A 17,371-nucleotide genomic window follows, 5' to 3' on the forward strand; every position below is an offset into this window, starting at 1 on the left:
TTTGTTGTTAAAATGACTATTGCCATATTTGTTAGCCTCTTGGAGACAATATTGATGATGTGATTGGTTAATTCATTGATATATTGACGTTCAGAGTAATCACTGGCAAGAAGTGGTGATTTGGACAGTTGCCTAACCCTGGCTCAAAGAGTCACTGTGTGCCATGTTATAGAAAACCCTCTGTGTGGCCCCTGAACCCATGCAGTCCTGCAGTGTGCTCCTGTTCTGCTACACTGGTCAATATTGCTGCCTCTGTCACATAATAATGCTTCCACCAATGGTGGACTTTATGGTAGCCTTTGATGCATATTATTTTCTATTATGCTCTGTTTTATGTAGCCTACAGGGTACTGTTATTTATCTGTCACTGAGGGAAGGCATGCCTGAGAGATTTTGGGAACAGTTTGTGCAACAAATTGAAGTTATTTGCATATTTCCTTTTTTCTTATGATGATGTCATTTAGTGAATGGGGCAATGACTGGGAAGAAGGAAACAAGCATCTACTAATTTCCATCCAATTCATAATTAGCTGAAACACATGGACATGGTTGTCAAGGCAACTAATGACACTGCATTATCCTAGACTCTTCCCTCTCCATCTATTTCCCCATGAAACGCTGTAAAGCAGTGTCAATTTTTCCCCCATCACTCTGCTAGTGTTTTAGATTTTTTACATTCCACTGTTAATTGCAATGAGCTTTGTTGGGCACATAGAATAGACTAATTGTGCCATTTGAAGGTGTGTGCGTGTTCGCTCTTGGTGCATGCGTTTAAACCATTCCATTTCATCCCGGTTTGTGAACCAATGGTTCCGCGAAAGAAATATCTCATTGGGAATAAAGCGTGTAACCGATTGGTAGATACTTTTGCCCACTTAACAAATGGAAACGTGGACAAGTAGGCCTACCATATTGTCCAATCAATGAATGAGCACCGAGTGTGGCGGACCTTTGTGAAAGCAATCACTTTTTGCGAATTTCATCAACGCTGTGGAACCTCTATAGTAAAGGGTGAGCGCAATGACGATTATAGTCACCGCTAAAAGGAAATAGCAATATGTGATTATCTAAATTATATCAGAAAATATATTTTCAGACGCGCTCCCTCTCGTTTTTTTTTATTATTGTGCGATTTTCTATGTCTATTCGGAGAGAAACATGTCCTTCGAGACCAATTCATTTCATCCTCACCTGGAATTACAATGGAAAATGTAGGCATGATCAATTATTTTCCGGGAATCACAATAAAGATCCAACGTTGGTGAATGGACTATTAAGACAACCGGTAAAGCTACCTTTTGAACACTTTTTAATGAACAAATCTGATTACTGTTCTCCTGTTTGCATAACTTCAAAAGCTTGAAAACGGATTTCCACAGCCTCATTCGACTGGATAGATAAACACGACTCACGCAATTTAGGATGGAGGTTGATTATTAATTGAGTGCTAATTTTTCTCTTCTTGTGAAAAAAAATATATTTTTGACCATATGACACATACCATTTTGGTGTAATTATTTAATATTTGAAAGAGACGAGCGCATCCGCGTATGAACCCCAATCTATGGCCTTTTATTGTGATGCTCAATTTATATTGCCATTATTGTGTTGGCATCAATCGGCAACAATTGATGTGCGGCAATATTTTTTTCCTTGTTTAATTTCAAAGAAACATGGTGACGGGCCTGACGACCGCATCTAAAAATAGATCATCTTAATACCCTTTGAATACAACCAGAGACACGCAGGTAAGTCGTTCCTTCATTTTGTTTCTGTTTAGTGCTGCAACATTGCCTAATGAAACGCGCACGTGAACAGGTCTCGCTCTTTGAGCCTCGACCACCATAACTACCCTCCCATTTTGTGTTTATCTTGTCCGTTTCCCCCATAAATGAAGTCACCTAGCAGCAATAGAAAATGGAAGTGTGTGAATTGGCCTATACACACAATTACTGTATGAATTGTTCCAACGTGAGCAACGCCACATGAATGCAAATGTCGACACACCAACCGTGCCATAATGCTCATGGTCAGCAAGCCTGCCTAACTTTAATGTGTATGGATATGGTTTTGCTTTGATAACATTGTCACATAGAGGCACCTGTTTGCTGCCCAAAACCTCAGCTGTGGGAGGCTTGTCCATATATAATCTCCCACAAATAGCCTATAGACTAAGCTCAATGAACGCTACATGATATGGCACATTGAGAAACAGCCACAATAGTTCAATAATGGTGCAATTACCCTTATCAAAAATACTATGGCATTTCCCATTATTAAAGGTAATTATCATTCACTATCAAGGGAGTCAGTAATAGGTCTACGGTAATTAAGTTGCTTCCATAATTCATGATTTCTTGTCTTCAGAGGCCTATGCATGCTGACACCTAATTACAAAGGACACTGTTGCTCACTGTCCTAGTGCACTGCCTTTTGAACCAGCATGCTTCAGTCCAGAGAGAGATGGGGAGAAAAGGTGGGGGGGGGGGATGGAGGGGCTGGAGGGGATGGATGGAGGGGATGGATGGAGGGGAGGGATGGAGGGGATGGATGGAGGGGATGAACAAGAGGAGCAGTGGGGTGGACAAACATCTGACACTGAGCAGCATGGGAGGAGGGCGAGATAGATGGAGAGATCCTTGGGAAAGGAGAAGAGGTGAAGCGAAGCCCATTGTACAACGAAGGGCATCGATAAGACAATAGACGGATATGTATGGATATAGAGAGAAAGTGGAGGACGGTGTTGCTCCTTCCCTTTCTCACTCTTCCTCTCGTTCAATGCTGCAGTGCTATTCTGAGAGAGCCTGCTCCAGCCCACTCGCTGGCAGAGAGAGAGCGGGAGGGAGGGAGGTGGGAGCGAGGGGGGGTCAGTGTAGTGCTGACACGCTGTGTGTCAGCATGTGCACTGTCTCTTTAAGATGTGTGCTCGTGGTAGGGGCCAGGCATATGCAGATGCTCAGGCAGCGTACATGTTCGGAATGCTCTGTTCCATATGCAACCGAACAGACTCATAACATCTCCCTATTTGTGGCTAGGACGAGTGGTGTGTCTGTCGAAACGATGTGTCTGCCTAGAAAGCATCACATTAGAGGAGATCAGCTGTTGTCAATACCTTCTTAATTGCTGCATCAAGGAAACGGAATGGAAAGGGCCCGAGGGCAGTCATTGATTTTAAAGGCACCCTTAACTTTTCAGCACAAGAGACTCCACTGTTAGGGCTTCCAACCAAGCTTTGCCTCCTTTTTTCCTCCTCCCATCTTGAAACAATACTCCCCTTCCGGGAAACCCCCCCACTCTGCTCACATCTGTGGCTTCTCCCCTCCTTTCTCCTCTTGAGGGATAGTCCTTACTATGAGACCTACTCTTCTCCCCTCCTTTCTCCTCTTGAGGGATAGTCCTTACTATGAGACCTACTCTTCTCCCCTCCTTTTTCCTCTTGAGGGATAGTCCTTACTATGAGACCTACTCTTCTCCCCTCCTTTCTCCTCTTGAGGGATAGTCCTTACTATGAGACCTACTCTTCTCCCCTCCTTTCTCCTCTTGAGGGATAGTCCTTACTATGAGACCTACTCTTCTCCCCTCCTTTCTCCTCTTGAGGGATAGTCCTTACTATGAGACCTACTCTTCTCCCCTCCTTTCTCCTCTTGAGGGATAGTCCTTACTATGAGACCTACTCTTCTCCCCTCCTTTCTCCTCTTGAGGGATAGTCCTTACTATGAGACCTACTCTTCTCCCCTCCTTTCTCCTCTTGAGGGATAGTCCTTACTATGAGACCTACTCTTCTCCCCCTCCTTTCTCCTCTTGAGGGATAGTCCTTACTATGAGACCTACTCTTCTCCCCTCCTTTCTCCTTTTGAGGGATAGTCCTTACTATGAGACCTACTCTTCTCCCCTCCTTTCTCCTCTTGAGGGATAGTCCTTACTATGAGACCTACTCTTCTCCCCTCCTTTCTCCTCTTGAGGGATAGTCCTTACTATGAGACCTACTCTTCTCCCCTCCTTTCTCCTCTTGAGGGATAGTCCTTACTATGAGACCTACTCTTCTCCCCTCCTTTCTCCTCTTGAGGGATAGTCCTTACTATGAGACCTACTCTTCTCCCCTCCTTTCTCCTCTTGAGGGATAGTCCTTACTATGAGACCTACTCTTCTCCCCTCCTTTCTCCTCTTGAGGGATAGTCCTTACTATGAGACCTACTCGTCTCTCTGTGTCATTACTATCCATATGGTGTCTCTCATCATCATGTCCCATCTAGCTGTTTTTGTTGAAGTCAAAACATGTCTATTCTCTCGAAGTTGATGTTAATGTAGTGTGATCTCGCAGGTCCTTACATAACGAAGGATTGTATGAGAATGTAGTCCTCAGGAGTCTATGACTGTGATATTCAAGGTCTGGTGTGAAAGGATGAGCTTTTCTGAATCGTATGATGTTACAGATTTGCTGACAGTATGACGATTAGAATAAATGAAATCGTTGGTTTTAAATGAATGCAATATGCATTGTCATTTTTACAACGTGGATATCTCGTAATCTGAAATATGAATCAATTTAGCTAAACAGAGTGAATGTTAGCACTAGTTAATTACTGCTTATATCAGTTATTAGCCAACTGTTTATGTAGGAGTAATCATGCATGCTTGTTCAGTGTTGGTATTACCAGTGCTTTTGTACACTGAGTGTACAAAACGTTAAAGACACCTTCCTAATATTAAGTTGCACCCCCCCTTTTGCCCTCAGAACAGCCTAAATTCGTCTGGGCATGTACTCTACAAGGTGTCAAAAGCGTTCTACATGGATGCTGGCCCATGTTGACTCCAATGCTTCCCACAGTTGTGTCAAGTTGGCTGGATGTCCTTTGGGTGGTGGACCGTTCTTGATACACACGGGAAACTGTTGAGCATGAAAAACCCAGCAGCTCCTGGCACCTACTACCATACCCCGTTCAAAGGCACTTAAAGATTTTGTCTTGCCCATTCACCCTCTGAATGGCACACATACACAATCCATGTCTCAATTGTCTCAAGACTTTAAAATCCTTCTTTAACCTGTCTCCTCCCCTTCATCTACATTGAGTGGATTTAACAAGTGACATCAATAAGGGATCATAGCTTTCACCTGGATTCACCTGGTCAGTCTATGTCATGGAAAGAGCAGGTGTCATTAATGTTTTGCAACCTCAGTTTATGTCTTGTACCTAACTCTCCTAGAATAGAAACATGATGGCTAAACTGTGTAATAAGAAAGAGTCATCCATTTTTCTGCTTGCTCTCTTCTTCTTATTGCAGTGCCAATTTAGAATAAGTAAATTAGAAGACATTTGAAAAAAGCAAAGAACTGAAAGAACCTCAAACCTGGATTATGTCATCATGACTGTCTCGGCCAGGTGGAACAACTAGGGGGATGTTCTCCCCTGCTTTTGATCCAGAGGCTGTTTGCTAATTACAACAGACTTTCTACATCCCTTTTTTCTTTTTGGGGGTGATTTTGGACCTTCATTTGTACTGACTGTTTCTTTCTTCCCTGTTTTGTTTCAAGCGAGACCAAAACCAGTGCCATACAAACTGTGCAAAATAACAACAACGACGAAACTATCAAAAAGTCAAATGTATCATTCATATCTTATATTTCAGTTAGTGTCATCTTGAGTTCACACAGCGTTCACATTCAATATCAAAATAGTCATTTTGAATTAGTCTCCCTAACACATAAAATACAAATTTCAGATCCCTATTATATCAAAATAGCATTGAAGCTCAAAGCATACATAAACTCATAACATTCTATCAATAAAAAAGTAGTTAAAACCACATTGTGGAGAGTTAGCCTAATGCCTGTAGAGAGGTGTTAAACGTACATTCATTGTCCTTCGTCAGTGTTAAAAAAAATATTTCAGATTTGTATGAATAGTGCATTATTGGTTCATTATACTAATCATTAATGGTGGCCTGTATTTGTTTGTAGTGCATTAGCTGGAGCATGGTAAGCAGTGACAACTCACAAACTTGCTCAGGCTCTGACAGCTCGGCCCCAGATCGATCAATCGAACTAGGCTTTGACTGACTGAAGGGCAAGACAATTCACATATAACGTGATAAATTGACCTTGCTGCTATTCTGTCGCTACTTTGCTTATCTCCCTCAATGTCTACCTCAATTTTTTTATTTTTCTCTGTCAGAATCTCTCCAGCATTCTCCCATACAGCACATGTAGGCACGCCACATTTAACAATCTGAAAAGCCCCCCGTTTCCTTTTAACCCGAATGATATTCAAACCTTTGTGTTCTTATTTTTTTCCTCTCAAAACATGCAACACAGCCCCTCAGCGTATTGCTGTTGTCTGTCAAAGGAGATACACTTTAACACTTAAGCCATATTACACCAGTCATACTATGACCAAACATTTAGAACTATCATCTCACTATGTTTAAGATTTCTTTGCATCGACACCATCTCATATAGTGACTTTCAAATATAGCTTATATGATACTAGGATACCATTTACTACATTTTTCATAAGGAAATAGCCTATAAAGCTATTTATATTAGATTGTTCTACCTTTCTCTTTTAGGTCACAATTACCATGTATCTGTAGTCATCAGCCCAGGTTAGATTAGGCTGGAAAGTGACCATATCGTTGTGTACATTTTCTCCACATATTCTGCATTGAACGAATGAATCCAGACATTTTCATGTCTGTTCTGTGGGCGGAGCCGCGCTGTCCTGCCAGAACCGGGCCCAAGCCCACCTTCGTTCTATTCTGTTGGGCAGAGTTAAACTCAGAGCAGAGACACTCACGCAAGGGGATCAAACACACATAGATCCTTAGCCTCCTTTCGTCACTCCACCTCCCATCACCAGTCCTAATTCACCAAAACATTTTGTACTATCTCCGGCTGCCTTTATTCATTTTGTCCATCATTCCCTGTGTTATATCTTAGTTTTTCCTTTCTCACTAAGTTAGGTGTAAATTGTGTGGTCCCAGTCTGTCTCAACTATATATGCTGCTTGGTACATTTCTGCAGTACCCACTTTCACCGGACCTTGTGACAAGCTTTTGTGATTGGTCCTTGTCTCCTAGTGCAAACCCTGTAGGCTTTCAACCACTGTATTTGAGTCAGAATTTAGAATCCCAAATCTCTCTGAATAATATTTCCTCAATTGACCACCCCACCTCTATTTCCTTTCTCTCAATATTCAAATAGTTTATTTGTGAACAAATAGAAAGTTCAGTGCAGAAGAAAGGACACTATCAAGCTAATACTGATAATAAACAGTGCCAAATCTGTTCTAGCACGTTTATTGACATGATGAATTAGAGACACCTAAAGCTGCCAACACAATTGTTTACAATTCAAACAAAGTTTTACGTAAAGGTTTGCAGGTCAAATACCTACAACAGAAAACTGAAGTGCCAATTCCAAGTGATAATACAATTAAGCATAGGTACTCAAATAAAGAAAATGAAGTTTACATACAACGCTTAATGTTTACAGACTACACCTGCCCTTCAAAGAGGATTTGCTAGCTACATTATTCATAACTTTGTGCCATAGTTCAAAAGACTCCGAAGGGTTCGAAACGTTTACACATTGATTTTGTTTACAAGATAATGCTGCCTATCATAAAGAAAGACAACCCATACTTGCCATTTTAGTGAGTTCTGCACAGTAGAGACCACAAAATTATCATTACTCTTACCATTCCATAAAATAACACTTTATTGATTGGTGTTTACAATATATACATTTTCCAGCATCCTTATCATCTGTTTTGTTTTTGTGTGCTAAGTTGAAGTTGTCGAGACAAACTTAAAATAGTCCTTTCACAAGTATAGCCATAATATAGGCCAGTACATGCTAAGGCCTAAAACATAGAAATATAGAAAACCTCAATGTTTACATAAGCTGCTTACGAACGGGAATGGATTTGTATTGAGAGCTTGAGAGATATGTTTACATAAATACATACAAGTTACATGCCACACATATTGCTTGAACAAACAAAAAAATCACTCATAAACAAAGTAAAAACATCCACACTAGTTCTGTACATGGAAGCACTAACAAAGGATTAGTTCACCGTATTCAAGTTGAAACCTTGAGTAGAAGCTTTTTATATTTTTACGCTTACACGTAAGTGAAATTCAAAGAAGATAGAACACTATCCCTCTTGGAAGAGGACCTTGATATTTGAACACCCGGCAGGCCTTTAATTTTTTTTACATTGTCTCAGAAACGCTGAAAAATGAGGCCTAGAACCTACAGAAGGATGTTCAGCAACTCCCTCATATTTGTCCTTGTGTCCGGCCTCGTCCTTTCCGCCGTGACCATCACCACAGAGCGCCACTTATCCAATGGCGGCCCCAGCGGCACCACTCTGTTCCTCCTCACCGGCTTTGGGAACAAACCAATGCCACTGCCTCCGGGGGGGCCGAAGGTGGCGCCTAAAGCGGCTGAAATGGAGGACGCTCAGGACAGTGAGCCGAAAGAACCCGAAATGCTCCCCAAGCCCCTCCCCCAGATCAAGCTCCCTCAGAACATGACGGCAGCTGACGCCCTCAAACCCCCTCTGGGTGCCGCCCAGGTGGCTCCACCCCCCCGGCGCCTTGTGGATGTGGACATGTGCCGGGCCTACTACGACGTCATGGGCCAGTTAGACAGCACTTTCAACTGCTCCAAGGGCACCTACATCTACTGCTGCGGCACCTGCCACTACCGCTACTGTTGTGATCACCAGCGTAGCCGCCTGGACCAGGAGTCGTGCAACAACTACAACTCGCCTGGGTGGCTCGACACACCGCAGCCGAACCCCCCGCCCTCGGGGAACCGGGGTGATCCAGACTCAGAGCAGCTACAGCAGCAGAGCAACAGCACGGCGTACGTGATCGGAGGGGTGATCTCCTTCACCCTAGTGGTGGCAGTGGGCATCAAGGTGGCCTTCCACAAGATATCCCGACGACCCCGGAACAGAGACATCAACATGCCCAGGTGAGAAAGGAATGGAGAATTCAGCAGTGTCTGAAAAGGCTGTATGGGTGTATGTGGGTCTGTCAGTGGGTTGTAGTCTTTGAAATTCAGCACGTTACTAAGTTTTACTGAGGTCACAAGCCACAGACTAAAGGGGTGATGAAACTGAACCACAATCAATGAACAAATAACACATTTACATTGGTGGCAAATTAAATTGAATACTCTATTTTTGAAAGGAAAGTAGTTTGTTCTACTCTCTCGCCCTTGTCCATCTTTTTTCATTCCCCGCCTCTCCCCTCGTCTCTCCTCCTTCTCCCAGAGCCCTGGTGGACATCCTACGCAGCCAGGCCAGCCCAGTCCAACAGGGGGAGAGGAACAACAGCACCGTCCTGACCACCGCCACCACAGGCGGCAGCCTCGGTCGTCCCCCCAAGAACCTCTACACCCCGGTGCTCCAGAGCAAAGACAACCGCAGTGAGTGACGCAACAAAAAGCATGGGACGATAACATTGTAATAACAATGTTATAACACTGTTAGTATAATAACTCTTATAACGCTGTTATTACATTGTAATAGCACAGTAATAGCCTGTTTTCAAATATATGACCCATTACAGTGATGATGGTGGACAGCGGTGGTGAACGCAATAGCCTAGTAATGCTGACTGTATGGAGTCGCGATCAACATGCTCGCACTCTAAACACGCTCATGTAATCCCACAGCGCACACACCACACAATGCTCATGCTCACACATACACGCACAAGTGGCTGTACCATCAGTGTTCGCTGTGCTCTCTTGCAGTTGGCAACTTGCACCACAATTTTATCCAGGTGTCTGGTTCCAGCCCCAAACACTCGGCTACTAAGGGTAAGCCTAACTAGATAACACAGGCAGCGGGTGTGTGAGTTGGCATCATGACACATCTGTCTGGTGTTGTACATGTACCATTAGGTGTGTTTCCTTAACACAGTCGCTGCATCAGTGCTCCCACTCACTCTGTGTGTGTCTCCCTCGTAAGTGTCTCAGTATGCACTATGTACTGTATCCGTTTGTACTGTAAGTGTGCTTACTTACACTGTGGGCCTTGGTTTGAGTGAAGTCAGGTGACCGAAGCCTGTGTGTGTTACTCCACAGTGGTCAATGTCTCCCGTGTGCTCCCTCAGTGGTTATAAAGACATTATTGGCCGTCATTGCCCATTATTGTACATGGTCAATGGCCAAAGTGTCAGACAATCATCTTGGCTTGTTTTATATGTTACCTCAAAGGACCTTCATACTAGTCACCTTAGAATGACTTGAAAATGTACAAATTACAAATGGCAGCAATTCTCTAAGACTAATAATGTGTGAGGAATTGGCACGTTTCGTCAATATATATGCACCTTTAAGGGCAGTTTAAATGTACTTATACATGTTGGCCCATTATAAATGTAGCTACCTACCAAATATGTGTTAGGTCCTTGTAAATGTATATATGTGTGTGTATATATATATATATATATATATATATATATATATATATATATATATATATATATATATATATACTACCGTTCAAAAGTTTGGGGTCACTTAGAAATGTCCTTGTTTTCGAAAGAAAATCAATTTTTTGTCCATTAAAATAACATCAAATTGATCAGAAATACAGTGTAGACATTGTTAATGTTGTAAATGGCTATTGTAGCTGGAAACGGCTGATTTTTTTAATGGAATATCTACATAGGCATACAGAGGCCCATTATCAGCAACCATCAGTCCTGTGTTCCAATGGCACGTTGTGTTTGCTAATCCAAGTTTATCATTTTAAAAGGCTAATTGATCATTAGAAAACCCTTTTGCAATTATGTTAGCACAGCTGAAAACTGTTGTGCTGATTAAAGAAGCAATAAAACTGGTCTTCTTGAGACTAGTTGAGTATCTGGAGCATCAGCAATTGTGGGTTTGATTACAGGCTCAAAATGGTCACAAACAAATAACTTTCTTCTGAAACTCGTCAGTCTATTCTTGTTCTGAGAAATGAAGGCTATTCCATGTGAGAAATTGCCAAGAAACTGAAGATCTCTTACAACGCTGTGTACTTCTCCCTTCACAGAACAGTGCAAACTGGCTCTAACCATAATAGAAAAAGGAATGGGAGGCCCCGGTGCACAACTGAGCAAGAGGACAAATACATTAGTGTCTAGTTTGAGAAACAGATGCCTCACAGGTCCTCAACTGGCAGCTTCATTAAATAGTAATAAAATAAAAGATTAAGATGGGCAGTCTGAGCTTTTCCGGAATGACTGACCTTCATGTCTTAAAGTAATGATGGACTGTTGTTTCTCTTTGCTTATTTGAGCTGTTCTTGCCATCATATGGACTTGGTCTTTTACCAAATAGGGCTATCTTCTGTATATCACCCCTACCTTGTCACAACACAACTGATTGGCTCAAACGCATTAAGAAGGAAAGAAATTCCACAAATTCACTTTTAACAAGGCACACCTGTTAATTTAAATGCATTCCAGGTGACTACCTCATGAAGCTGGTTGAGAGAATGCCAAGAGTGTGCAAAGATGTCATCAAGACAAAGGGTGGCTACTTTGAAGAATCTCAAAAAGTTTAACACTTTTTTGGTTACTACATGATTCCATATGTGTTATTTCATAGTTTTGATGTCTTCACTATTATTCTACAGTGTAGAAAATAGTACAAATAAGGAAAAACCCTTGAATGAGTAGGTGTGTCCAAACTTTTGACTGGTACTGTATATATATATATATATATATATATATATATATATATATATATATATATATATATATATATACACACTGTAAATATATATGTGTATGTATGTGTTAGGTCCTTATAAACATACTCAAATATATTATGTTAATAAACATGTTACAGTGAGGGGAAAAAGTTTTTGATCCTCTGCTGATTTTGTACGTTTGCCCACTGACAAAGACATGATCAGTCTATAATTTTAATGGTAGGTTTATTTGAACAGTGAGAGACAGAATAACAACAAAAAAATCCAGAAAAACACATGTCAAAAATGTTATAAATTGATTTGCATTTTAATGAGGGAAATAAGTATTTGACCCCTCTGCAAAACATGACTTAGTACTTGGTGGCAAAACCCTTGTTGGCAATCACAGAGGTCAGACGTTTCTTGTAGTTGGCCACCAGGTTTGCACACATCTCAGGAGGGATTTTGTCCCATTCCTCTTTGCAGATCTTCTCCAAGTCATTAAGGTTTCGAGGCTGACGTTTGGCAACATGAACCTTCAGCTCCCTCCACAGATTTTCTATGGGATTAAGGTCTGGAGACTGGCTAGGCTACTCCAGGACCTTAATGTGCTTCTTCTTGAGCCACTCCTTTGTTGCCTTGGCCGTGTGTTTTGGGTCATTGTCATGCTGGAATATCCATCCATGACCCATTTTCAATGCCCTGGCTGAGGGAAGGAGGTTCTCACCCAAGATTTGACGGTACATGGCCCCGTCCATCGTCCCTTTGATGCGGTGAAGTTGTCATGTCCCCTTAGCAGAAAAACACCCCCAAAGCATAATGTTTCCACCTCCATGTTTGACGGTGGGGATGGTGTTCTTGGGGTCATAGGCAGCATTCCTCCTCCTCCAAACACGGCGAGTTGAGTTGATGCCAAAGAGCTCGATTTTGGTCCCAACTGACCACAACACTTTCACCCAGTTCTCCTCTGAATCATTCAGATGTTCATTGACAAACTTCAGACGGCCCTGTATATGTGCTTTCTTGAGCAGGAGGACCTTGCGGGCGCTGCAGGATTTCAGTCCTTCACGGTGTAGTTACCAATTGTTTTCTTGGTGACTATGGTCCCAGCTGCCTTAAGATCATTGACAAGATCCTCCTGTGTAGTTCTGGGCTGATTCCTCATGATCATTGCAACTCCACGAGGTGAGAGCTTGCATGGAGCCCCAGGCTGAGGGAGATTGACAGTTATTTTGTGTTTCTTCCATTTGCGAATAATCGCACCAACTGTTGTCACCTTCTCACCAAGCTGCTTGGCGATGGTCTTGTAGCCCATTCTAGCCTTGTGTAGGTCTACAATCTTGTCCCTGACATCCTTGGAGAGCTCTTTGGTCTTGGCCATGGTGGAGAGTTTGGAATCTGATTGATTGATTTCTTCTGTGGACAGGTGTCTTTTATACAGGTAACAAACTGAGATTAGGAGCACTCCCTTTAAGAGTGTGCTCCTAATCTCAGCTCGTTACCTATATAAAAGACCCCTGGGAGCCAGAAATCTTTCTGATTGAGAGGGGGTCAAATACTTATTTCCCTCATTAAAATGCATATGAATTTATAAAATTTTTGACATGCGTTTTTCTGGATTTTTGTTGTTGTTATTCTGTCTCTCACTGTTCAAATAAACCTACCATTAAAATTATAGACTGATCATTTCTTTGTCAGTGGGATATGTACAAAATCAGCAGGGGATCAAATACTTTTTTCCCTCACTGTAGGTCATTCTAAATGTAGCCCTATGTGTTAGGGCCCTGGTTAATGCTCCCGTAAATGTCCTCCTCTCTTCCTCCTCTTCCTTCTCCAGAGCGCGTGCCCCGCATGAACAACACCCAGCTGGCCTCCACGGGGACCCTCCTCACCAGCAAGCACAACAACAGCTCCGGCCTGTACCCGCACCCCCCTTTCTCGCACTCCTTCCACAATCTGGCCCAGCTTCCCCCCTCCTATGAGGCGGCCATGAAACCTGAGATCAACCGCTACAGCTCCCTGAAGAGGCTCGGTGAGCAGGGGAGCGGTGGGGGAGGGGCCATGGGGCGGGGGCCGGAGAGAGGGCTGGATGTCTGGGTGGCAGCCGCTGCTGGGAGGAAGGCGACTGGAGGTGGGGGGAAGGAACTGGTGGTGGTGGTTAGAGAGAGAGAGCTCCAGAGATGTGAGTGTGTGTGGAAGAAGCAATAACAGGCGAGAAGCAGCGGAGAATGATGTGTGTCAGATGTATTCTCTTTTGATGTGCCTTAATGTAGGCTTCTATAGTCTATAGAATGGGCGTTGATAAAGGCTTGTTTGTCTAGAGTGGGTGCCCCAGAAAACTATATAATATGGAAGATGTACAGGGGGATTGTAGAATAAACAGAGAGAGAGCAACCAACGGTTGGCTAATGGTCACATTTAAATTGGCTCTCAGGGTGCTCAGTCCAGGGATAGTCTTTAAAGATTAAATACTTCTTAGGGCGAGAAATGTTGAACACTTTGTTTCACCTAATAATGAATGAATTTCACGAACTGTTATTTCTAAATTTCTTTCTTTCATCCTCCCTCTTTTTTTACCACTCACAAAAAAAACAGAGAAAGATCTGGATGAATACTCTGGCTACTACTCATCGAAGCGACGACCTAACAACGCCCCTCTGTCTTTCCACTCCTCCCAGCACCACCTCCACTGGGGCGGTGACTACACTCTCGGAGCCAGGGGCACCCCATCCCTCCACTCCTCCCGGCCATGTATCCATGTGCCCACATCCACCCCCAACCCATACCCTCTGCCAGCCCAGTCGTCGGGGTACCAGACTGCCTTCGACAAGCCCCCACGGAGGGTCATGTCCCAGGACCAGCTCCTGGCGCTCAGTGAGGGCAACACCCTCTCCAGACTCTCCAAGAACCAGCAGCACCAGTACTACAAGGGTATGACCACCAGCAAGAGCTCCACCTCACAGATGCTTCGCAAGTCCCACGAGAGACTCCTAGTCTCGCCCGACTGTCTGGAGGAGAGGATAGGGGGCATGGGCATGCCAGGGGTGGGCAGTGTGGTAGGTATGAGCAGGATGGGGGGCATGGGTGACTTTGGGGGGATGGGGGTCCAGACAATGGGACACCTCAGCCACAAGGCCCAATCACAGCAGAACGTCTGCATCACACCCTCGCTGGACCGTCATCACATGATCAAGATGAACTCCCACCCCACATCGGGCCACGAGCTGGAGAGGAGTGTGGCGGGCCACCCGGTAGAAAACTGGGGGGACCCTCATGGGCACGGACCAGGGGCCGGGGTAGGGCCAGGGAGCGGGGCGGGGACCATCGGGGGCCACAACGCGCGGAGGATGGCATTCACCACCAAGAGGCAGAACACCATCGAACAGCTCCAATATATCCCTGGGGGCGGAGGAGGGGGCCAGACATTGAGGACGGCTAGTAAGAACGAGGTGACTGTGTGAGAGAGTAAAGCCGACGGAGAAGGAGAGATGAAGGTCGTGTTGAGAATGTTCAAGCTGAAAGTGTTCACACAGAAAGAAAAGGGAGAGGAAGGAAAGGTCAATTGGGGCAAGAAAGATGAATAGAAGGAGAAACGAGAGAGACATGGGCAAGCTGATGAGAGAGGAGGATATGACGAAGATGCTACGTCCCAACAAGAATGAAAGACGTGAGAGAAGAGTGGATGCCATTGTTACCTGTTGCCAGGAAACACAGAAAAGGGCAATGATAGAAAGAAACCATTGAGAAAATTGAATTATTAGAGGGAATTTTGAATGAAGCCTATTGATTTGATTCATGTTATTGTGAGTCTTGGAAAAGAGAATATTCAGCCATATTGTTGAGGAGGGAGAAAGAAAAAGGGGCCATGTATAGAGCAAAAAATGAATAATTTCAAGAAGTTTTTCGTGCAATTGAAACATTATCCTAGGACATGATGACTTTTACTAGTGGATTAATTGAATAAATGGTTATTGAGTTTCTTGTTGTGAAGCATCTAGCTGCTCTGACAGAGAGAACAAACCTGTCTTTGAATCTGAACAGACACTGAGATGTCAATGGAATGCCGAACAATGTGATGGTGGTTTGACTTTTGTAAAAAATACGAGACTGTAAATTGTTGTTTTTTGGAAAGGAATAAAGCCCTGTTAGACAGTATGTATATTCTGGGGGGGGGGGGGGTGTATCACACTGCTATAGCCTGATGACTTAATGGCTGACACTGAGTGAACGTTTGAGTTGCCCATTATCACTTTCCTAATTTGTGATTGGACGACTTGAAAATAGACACATTTGGATTACAGTTGCTAGCTACCACAATCTCACACTACAGCCATAACTTAGTCTGCTAACATTTTGTATAAGGTCATGTAAGGGTTGAACCTCTTGATTATGGCTGGATTTATTCAGTTATTATTAGCATGATTTGACACAAATATAACTTTGCTGCATGACCTTTGCACCCTCGCCTGATTGGCTGGCTGGTCGATGTGACGGCTGTCACTCCCATAGAGACCGAAGTCTCTAATGAGCATTTTCACAGCTCTGAGGTCAGTTTCCAAACTGTGGAGCTGATTCCAGTTACGTTTATAGTCACACAGAAATGCTTCAACACTGTTATTCGACACACAATGTCAGTCATGTTTTTAAGGAGTTAAAGACCACCTGAAAGAAGAAGACGAAACACATAAGATGAGAATGAAAGCTCATTGAAGTTGTGTTAATTTTGAGGGACACTGACATACAGAGAGTTTACCTATTGGCTAATGCAAGGGCTTTGTTTACCTGCCCATGGGTCTGTCCCTTAAAACAATCCCCAAAACCAATCAAGCTCCTGCTCCATTGATAATCCTTTCTGAGCTGTTTACCACAGATTGTGAGGTAATACATTGATTTGTTAGTAGTTAATATACCAATCACTACTCACAGACTTCTCTGAATTCCACATGACTGTTTCTGAAACTCAAGCCATTCAGAATATTTGGAGGGTGGGAAAGGGAGAACAGAAGACAATGGACACTTAACACCAAGGGCTATTCTGAAAACTCTTTATGTGTTGTCTGTGGTCTGTACTATGTTGGCTTTTTCATTTTTCTGTGTCAATATTGGAGACAGTTTGTGCAACACTGCAGAAATGACTGACACATTTTGTAAGTGTGAAGAAAACAGAGTAAATTCTGCAAAGCTACTTTGTGCCCTCGTGAGGTTGACATTGAGTGTGACAAAAAGCCATCATATTATCGTTTTTTTACATTGCAGGGGTGGAGGTGGACATAATGTCGTATTTTGTACATTTGCAAAAGTTTATTTTTTCGTGCGTTTGACAGGTTATAAGATGGAAGATGTGGTCGTTACTGGACATTTTTGAAAGGGTTGAACTCTCCACTTTGACTTAAGGGATTACTAAATCTTTGTATAGTGTTTGTGTGTTTATGGTCATGGTAATGATTACTATAGATTTACTCTTTGATTATTATTATCATCATCATCACCATGATTATTAGTTCCCCTATTTTTATTTTATTCTCTGTGAAGCTCAATGTTTCCTGGATTTTGAATATTCAACTTTCTAATGGATTTTAACCTTTGTATTCTTGACTAAAAAAAGCAGATGCAATCAAAGTAAAAAGACAAACCGCATGAAGATGTCAAAGCCAGTGTTTATGATG

General features: G+C 43.0%; 1 protein-coding gene across 3 annotated transcripts; it reads left to right on the top strand.

The window, feature by feature from the left end:
• Nucleotides 1-986: 986 nt before the first annotated feature.
• LOC121585765 (protein shisa-7) lies at nucleotides 987-15,885 on the top strand. Of its 3 annotated transcripts, XM_045226347.1 has the most exons (7): nucleotides 987-1,285; nucleotides 1,670-1,748; nucleotides 5,284-8,986; nucleotides 9,288-9,442; nucleotides 9,773-9,838; nucleotides 13,543-13,737; nucleotides 14,301-15,885. In XM_045226347.1, the coding sequence occupies exons 3-7, from the start codon at nucleotides 8,244-8,246 to the stop codon at nucleotides 15,164-15,166; spliced, it is 2,025 nt and encodes a 674-aa protein (XP_045082282.1). In that variant the 5' UTR covers nucleotides 987-1,285; nucleotides 1,670-1,748; nucleotides 5,284-8,243; the 3' UTR covers nucleotides 15,167-15,885. The 3 variants fall into 3 exon arrangements, with proteins under 3 accessions (XP_045082282.1, XP_045082281.1, XP_045082283.1); XM_045226346.1 differs by having other exon boundaries at nucleotides 987-1,748; XM_045226348.1 differs by lacking the exon at nucleotides 9,773-9,838 and having other exon boundaries at nucleotides 987-1,748.
• Nucleotides 15,886-17,371: the final 1,486 nt, after the last annotated feature.

This window comes from Coregonus clupeaformis, chromosome 17 (assembly GCF_020615455.1).
Source record: "Coregonus clupeaformis isolate EN_2021a chromosome 17, ASM2061545v1, whole genome shotgun sequence".
Lineage (NCBI taxonomy): Eukaryota > Metazoa > Chordata > Actinopteri > Salmoniformes > Salmonidae > Coregonus > Coregonus clupeaformis.